The sequence below is a fragment of the Gallus gallus genome, chromosome 1, assembly GCF_016699485.2.
Source record: "Gallus gallus isolate bGalGal1 chromosome 1, bGalGal1.mat.broiler.GRCg7b, whole genome shotgun sequence".
NCBI lineage: Eukaryota > Metazoa > Chordata > Aves > Galliformes > Phasianidae > Gallus > Gallus gallus.
Window position 1 is genome coordinate 194,228,947 of NC_052532.1, and position 8,346 is coordinate 194,237,292.

General features: G+C 59.1%; 1 protein-coding gene across 1 annotated transcript in view; it reads left to right on the forward strand.

Moving 5' to 3' along the window:
* LOC107050420 (arf-GAP with Rho-GAP domain, ANK repeat and PH domain-containing protein 1-like) overlaps nt 1-8,346 on the forward strand; it is a 102,310-nt gene that overhangs the window by 27,986 nt on the left and 65,978 nt on the right. Inside the window, exon 8 of the mRNA XM_046904194.1 lies at nt 2,092-2,213. Coding sequence (XP_046760150.1) covers nt 2,092-2,213 — 122 coding nt within the window. The remainder of the gene's footprint in view (nt 1-2,091; nt 2,214-8,346) is intronic.

The following is an 8,346-nucleotide window of genomic DNA, read 5'->3' on the forward strand; positions in this document are numbered from 1 at the left end:
ATATGACCCCATAACAATCCCATATGACCCCGTATATCCCCATATGACCCCGTAATGACCCCATATGACCCCATATGACCCCATACCGACCCCATATGACCCCATATATCCCCATATGACCCCATACCGACCCCATATGACCCCCTAATGACCCCATATGACCCCACATTACCCCATACCGACCCCATATGACCCCAGATATCCCCATGTGACCCCATAACCACTCCATATGACCCCATATGACCCTATATTACACCCATATGACCCCATATGACCCCCTAACGACCCCATACGACTCCATAACGACCCCATACGACCCCCTACCGACTCCATATGACTCCATAACGACCCCATATGACCCCCTAACAACTCCATGTCCCCATATGACCCCATAACGACCCCATATGACCCCCTAACGACCCCATCTGACCCCCTATGACATCCTAACAACCCCATATGAGCCCGTATTACCCCATAATGACCCCATATGACCCCCTATGACACCCTAACAACCCCATATGACCCCATATGACCCCCTAATGACCCCATATGACCCCATAACAATCCCTTATGTCCCCATATGACACCCTAACGACCCCATATGACCCCCTAACGACCCCTTATGTCCCCATATGACCCCATATGACCCCCTAACGACCCCATATGACCCCATACTCACCCCATATGACCCCATAACGACCCCATATGTCCCCATACTGACCCCATATATCCCCATATCCCCTCCATATGACCCCATATATCCCCACATGACCCCATAACGACCCCATATGACCCCGTATGTCCCCATAACCACTCCATATGACCCCATATGACCCCCTAACGACCCCATATGACCCCATATGACCCCCTAACGACCCCATGTGACCCCATATGACACCCTAACGACCCCTTATGTCCCCATATGACCCCGTAACGACCCCATATGACCCCTAACGACCCCATATGACCCCCTAATGACCCTTTATGTCCCCATATGACCCCATATGACCCCATAATGACCCCCTAAGGACCCCATATAACACCCTAACGACCCCATATGACCCCATAACGACCCCATGTGATCCATATGACCCCCTAACGACCCCATGTGACCCCATAAGACCCCATAACGACCCCATATGACACCCTAACGACCCCTTATGTCCCCATTTGACCCCATAACGACCCCATATGACCCCCTAACGACCCCATATGCCCCCATATGACCCCATATTACCCCATAATGACCCCTTATGTCCCCATATGACACCCTAACGACCCCATATGACCCCCTAACGACCCCTTATGTCCCCATATGACCCCATATGACCCCCTAACGACCCCATATGACCCCATAACCACCCCATATGACCCCATAACCACCCCATACGTCCCCATACTGACCCCATATATCCCCATATCCACTCCATATGACCCCATATATCTCCACATGACCCCATAACGACCCCATATGACCCCGTATGTCCCCATAACCACTCCATATGTCCCCATATGACCCCATATGACCCCCTAACGACCCCATATGACCCCCTATTACACCCTAACAACCCCATATTACCCCATAACAACCCCTTATGTCCCCATATGATGCCCTAACGACCCCTTATGTCCCCATATGACCCCATAACAACCCCATATGACCCCATATGACCCCATAACGTCCCCCTATGACCCCCTATGACACCCTAACGACCCCATATGACCCCATAACGATCCCTTATGTCCCCATATGACACCCTATGGACCCCTTATGTCCCCACCTGACCCCATAACGACCCCCTATGACCCCCTATGACACCCTAATGACCCCATATGACCCCATAACGACCCCTTATGTCCCCATATGACCCCATATGACCCCATAACGACCCCTTATGTCCCCATATGACACCCTAAGGACCCCTTATGTCCCCATATGACCCCATATGACCCCATATGACCCCATAACGACCCCTTATGTCCCCATATGACACCCTAAGGACCCCTTATGTCCCCATATGTCCCCATATGACCCCATATGACCCCATAACGACCCCATATGACCCCATATATCCCCATATAACCCCACAGCCGAGCGCTCCCAATGGCTGCGGGTGCTGCAGCGCGCCGTGGCCGAGCAACAGGAGCGCCCCCCGCCCCCCACGTGGCCCCACGGCGACCCCCCCCCCGGCCGACCCCATTGCCGCCGCCGATGACCCCATTGGCTCCGACCCCATAGACGGCCCCATAGAAGGCCCCGAGGGGATCTGCGGGCACCTGGAGCTGCGCGGCTTCAAACATGGCGTGTTTGTGGTGCTGCTCAGGGACACCATGCTGCTCTACCGCAGCGCTGAGGTGGGGGGGGGGCAATTATGGGGGGGGGGGGGGGCAATTATAGGGAGTGGGGGGAGCAGTAATGGGGGTGGGGGCAGTGATGGAGGGGACAATAATGGGGGTGGGGGGCATTAATGGGGGGCATTGATGGGAGTGAGGGGGTAATGGGGGGCAATAATGGGGGGCAATAATGGGGGTGGGGGCAGTAATGGGGGGGGCAATAATGGGGGTGGGGGTAATAATGGGGGGCTTCAAACATGGCGTGTTCGTGGTGCTGCTCAGGGACACCATGCTGCTCTACCGCAGCGCTGAGGTGGGGGGGGGCAATTATGGGGGGGGGGGCAGTTATGGGGGGGCAATAATGGGGGTTGGGGGCAGTAATGGGGGTGGGGGGGGACAATAATGGGGTTGGGGAGGCAGTAATGGGGGTGGGGGCAGTGATGGAGGGGACAATAATGGGGGTGGGGGGCATTAATGGGGGGCATTGATGGGGGTGGGGGCAGTAATGGGGGGGCAATAATGGGGGTGGGGGGCATTAATGGGGGTGGGGGCAGTAATGGAGGGGCAATAATGGGGGTGGGGGCATTAATGGGGGGCATTGATGGGGGTGGGGGCAGTAATGGGGGGGCAATAATGGGGGTGGGGGCATTAATGGGGGGCATTGATGGGGGTGGGGGCATTAATGGGGGGCATTGATGGGAGAGGGGGGGTAATGGGGGGGTAATAGGGGGGCATTGATGGGGGTGGGGGGCAATAATGGGGGCTGGGGGCAGTAATGGGGTGGGGGCAGTAATGGAGGGGCAATAATGGGGGTGGGGGGGCAGTAATGGGGGGGGCAATAATGGGGGTGGGGGTAATAATGGGGGGCTTCAAACATGGGGTGTTTGTGGTGCTGCTCAGGGACACCGTGCTGCTCTACCGCAGCGCTGAGGTGGGGGGGGGCAATTATGGGGGGGGGGGGGCAATTATGGGGGGGGCAATAATGGGGGTTGGGGCATTAATAGGCATTGATGGGAGTGGGGGGGTAATGGGGGGGGCAATAATGGGGGTGGGGGGCAGTAATGGGGGTGGGGGCATTAATGGGAGGCATTGATAGGGGTGGGGGCAGTAATGGAGGGGGCAATAATGGGGGTTGGGGCATTAATGGGGGCAATAATGGGGGTGGGGGCAGTAATGGGGGGGCAATAATGGGGGTGGGGGCATTAATGGGGGGCATTGATGGGGGTGGGGGCAGTAATGGAGGGGGCAATAATGTGGGGAGGGGCAGTAATGGGGGGGTAATAGGGGGGCATTGGTGGGGGTGGGGGCAGTAATGGGGGGCATTGATGGGGGTGGGAGGGTAATGGGGGGGTTATAGGGGGATATTGATGGGGGTGGGGGCAGTAATGGGGGTGGGGGCAGTAATGGAGGGGCAATAATGGGGGTGGGGGCAGTAATGGAGGGGGCAATAATGGGGGTGGGGGCATTAATGGGGGGCATTAATGGGGGTGGGGGCAGTAATGGGGGTGGGGGCATTAATGGGGGGCATTGATGGGGGTGGGGGCATTAATGGGGGGCATTGATGGGGGTGGGGGCAATAATGGGGGCTGGGGGCAGTAATGGGGTGGGGGCAGTAATGGGGGGCATTGATGGGGGTGGGGGCAGTAATGGAGGGGCAATAATGGGGGTGGGGGTAATAATGGGGGGCTTCAAACATGGGGTGTTTGTGGTGCTGCTCAGGGACACCATGCTGCTGTAGTGCAGTGCTGAGGTGGGGGGGGGCAATTATGGGGGGGGGGGGGCAATAATGGGGGGAAGGGGGCAATAATGGGGAGTGGGGAGGCAGTAATGGGGGTGTGGGGGGACAATAATGGGGCTGGGGAGGCAGTAATGGGGGTGGGGGCAGTGATGGAGGGGACAATAATGGGGGTGGGGGGCATTAATGGGGGGCATTGATGGGGGTGGGGGCAGTAATGGGGGGGCAATAATGGGGGTGGGGGCATTAATGGGGGGCATTGATGGGGGTGGGGGCATTAATGGGGGGCATTGATGGGAGAGGGGGGGTAATGGGGGGGTAATAGGGGGGCATTGATGGGGGTGGGGGGCAATAATGGGGGCTGGGGGCAGTAATGGGGTGGGGGCAGTAATGGGGGGCATTGATGGGGGTGGGGGCAGTAATGGGGGGCAATAATGGGGGTGGGGGTAATAATGGGGGGCTTCAAACATGGCGTGTTGGTGGTGCTGCTCAGGGACACCATGCTGCTCTACCGCAGCGCTGAGGTGGGGGGGGGCAATTATGGGGGGGGGGGGGGGGCAATTATGGGGGGAGGGGGGCAATAATGGGGAGTGGGGAGGCAGTAATGGGTGTGTGGGGGGGCAATAATGGGGTTGGGGAGGCAGTAATGGGGGTGGGGGCAGTGATGGAGGGGACAATAATGGGGGTGGGGGCATTAATGGGGGGCATTGATGGGGGTGGGGGCAGTAATGGGGGGGCAATAATGGGGGTGGGGGCATTAATGGGGCATTGATGGGGGTGGGGGCAGTAATGGGGGGGGCAATAATGTGGGGAGGGGCAGTAATGGGGGGGTAATAGGGGGGCATTGGTGGGGGTGGGGGCAGTAATGGGGGGCAATAATGGGGGTGGGGGCATTAATGGGGGGGAATAATGGGGGTGGGGGCATTAATGGGGGGCATTGATGGGGGTGGGGGGGTAATGGGGGGTTATAAGGGGGTATTGATGGGGGTGGGGGGCAATAATGGGGGCTGGGGGCAGTAATGGGGTGGGGGCAGTAATGGGGGGCATTGATGGGGGTGGGGGCAGTAATGGAGGAGCAGTAATGGGGTTGGGGACAGTAATGGGGGGCTTCAAACATGGGGTGTTGGTGGTGCTGCTCAGGGACACCGTGCTGCTCTACCGCAGCGCTGAGATGGGGGGGGGCAATTATGGGGGGGGGGGCAGTTATGGGGGGTGGGGGGGGCAATAATGGGGAGTGGGGAGGCAGTAATGGGGGTGTGGGGGGACAATAATGGGGCTGGGGAGGCAGTAATGGGGGTGGGGGCAGTGATGGAGGGGACAATAATGGGGGTGGGGGGCATTAATGGGGGGCATTGATGGGGGTGGGGGGGTAATGGGGGGGTTATAGGGGGATATTGATGGGGGTGGGGGCAGTAATGGGGGTGGGGGCAGTAATGGGGGGCAATAATGGGGGTGGGGGCAGTAATGGAGGGGGCAATAATGGGGGTGGGGGCATTAATGGGGGGGCATTGATGGGGGTGGGGGCAGTAATGGGGGGCAATAATGGGGGGGGTATTAATGGGGGGGGCAATAATGATGGAGGCAGTAATGGGAGGGGGTAATAATGGGGGTGGGGGCATTAATGGGAGGCATTGATGGGGGTGGGGGCAGTAATGGAGGGGGCAATAATGGGGGTGGGGGTAATAATGGGGGGCACTGATGGGAGAGGGGGGGTAATGGGGGGGTAATAGGGGGGCATTGATGGGGGTGGGGGGCAATAATGGGGGCTGGGGGCAGTAATGGGGTGGGGGCAGTAATGGGGGGCATTGATGGGGGTGGGGGCAGTAATGGAGGGGCAATAATGGGGGTGGGGGTAATAATGGGGGGCTTCAAACATGGCGTGTTGGTGGTGCTGCTCAGGGACACCATGCTGCTCTACCGCAGCGCTGAGGTGGGGGGGGGCAATTATGGGGGGGGGGGGGGGGCAATTATGGGGGGAGGGGGGCAATAATGGGGAGTGGGGAGGCAGTAATGGGGGTGTGGGGGGACAATAATGGGGTTGGGGAGGCAGTAATGGGGGTGGGGGCAGTGATGGAGGGGACAATAATGGGGGTGGGGGCATTAATGGGGGGCATTGATGGGGGTGGGGGCAGTAATGGGGGGGCAATAATGGGGGTGGGGGCATTAATGGGGCATTGATGGGGGTGGGGGCAGTAATGGGGGGGGCAATAATGTGGGGAGGGGCAGTAATGAGGGGGTAATAGGGGGGCATTGGTGGGGGTGGGGGCAGTAATGGGGGGCAATAATGGGGGTGGGGGCAGTAATGGAGGGGGCAATAATGGGGGTTGGGGCATTAATGGGGGGCAATAATGGGGGGGTATTAATGGGGGGGGCAATAATGATGGAGGCAGTAATGGGAGGGGGTAATAATGGGGGTGGGGGCATTAATGGGGGGCATTGATGGGGGTGGGGGCAGTAATGGGGCAATAATGGGGGTGGGGGTAATAATGGGGGGCACTGATGGGAGAGGGGGGGTAATGGGGGGGTAATAGGGAGGCAATAATGGGGGTGGGGGCAGTAATGGAGGGGCAATAATGGGGGGGCAGTAATGGGGGGGGCAATAATGGGGGTGGGGGCATTAATGGGCATTGATGGGAGTGGGGGGGTAATGGGGGGGGCAATAATGGGGGTGGGGGGCAGTAATGGGGGTGGGGGCATTAATGGGAGGCATTGATGGGGGTGGGGGCAGTAATGGGTGGCAATAATGGGGGTGGGGGGCAGTAATGGAGGGGGCAATAATGGGGGTTGGGGCATTAATGGGGGCAATAATGGGGGTGGGGGCAGTAATGGGGGCAATAATGGGGGGGGTATTAATGGGGGAGGAATAATGGGGCTGGGGGCATTAATGGGGGGCATGGAGGGGAGTGGGGGCAGTAAGGGGGGGCAATAATGGGGGTGGGGGGCATTAATGGGGGGCATTGATGGGGGTGGGGGCAGTAATGGAGGGAGGAATAATGGGGGGGTATTAATGGGGGGGAATAATGGGGGTGGGGGCATTAATGGGGGGGCAATAATGGGGGTGGGGGCAGTAATGGGGGGGTAATAGGGGGGCATTGGTGGGGGTGGGGGCAGTAATGGGGGGCAATAATGGGGGTGGGGGCATTAATGGGGGGCATTGATGGGAGAGGGGGGTAATGGGGGGGTAATAGGGGGGCATTAATGGGGGTGGGGGCAGTAATGGAGGGGCAATAATGGGGGGGCAGTAATGGGGGGGCAATAATGGGGGTGGGGGCATTAATGGGCATTGATGGGAGTGGGGGGGTAATGGGGGGGGCAATAATGGGGGTGGGGGTAATAATGGGGGGCTTCAAACATGGCGTGTTTGTGGTGCTGCTCAGGGACACCGTGCTGCTGTAGTGCAGTGCTGAGGTGGGGGGGGGCAATTATGGGGGGGGGGGGCAGTTATGGGGGGAGGGGGGGCAGTAATGGGGGGGGCAATAATGGGGGTTGGGGCATTAATGGGGGGCATTGATGGGGGTGGGGGTGTAGTAATGGGGGTGGGGGCATTGATGGGGGCATTAATGGGGGTGGGGGCATTAATGGGGGGCATTGATGGGGGTGGGGGCAGTAATGGGGGGCATTGATGGGAGAGGGGGGGTAATGGGGAGGTAATAGGGGGGTATTAATGGGGGTGGGGGGCAATAATGGGGGCTGGGGGCAGTAATGGAGGGGGCAATAATGGGGTTGGGGGCAGTAATGGGAGGGGTATTAATGCGGGGGCAATAATGGGGGGGGGAGGCAGTAATTGGTGGGGGCAGTGATGGAGGGGACAATAATGGGGGTGGGGGGCATTAATGGGGGGCATTGATGGGGGTGGGGGGGTAATGGGGGGCAATAATGGGGGGCAATAATGGGGGTGGGGGGCAGTAATGGGGTGGGGGCAGTAATGGGGGGCATTGATGGGGGTGGGGGCATTAATGGGGGGCATTGATGGGGGTGGGGGCAGTAATGGGGGGGCAATAATGGGGGTGGGGGGCATTAATGGGGGTGGGGGCAATAATGGAGGGGCAATAATGGGGGTGGGGGCATTAATGGGGGGCATTGATGGGAGAGGGGGGCAATAATGGGGGCTGGGGGCAGTAATGGGGTGGGGGCAGTAATGGAGGGGCAATAATGGGGGTGGGGGTAATAATGGGGGGCTTCAAACATGGCGTGTTGGTGGTGCTGCTCAGGGACACTGTGCTGCTGTAGTGCAGTGCTGAGGTGGGGGGGGGCAATTATGGGGGGGGGGGGGGGGG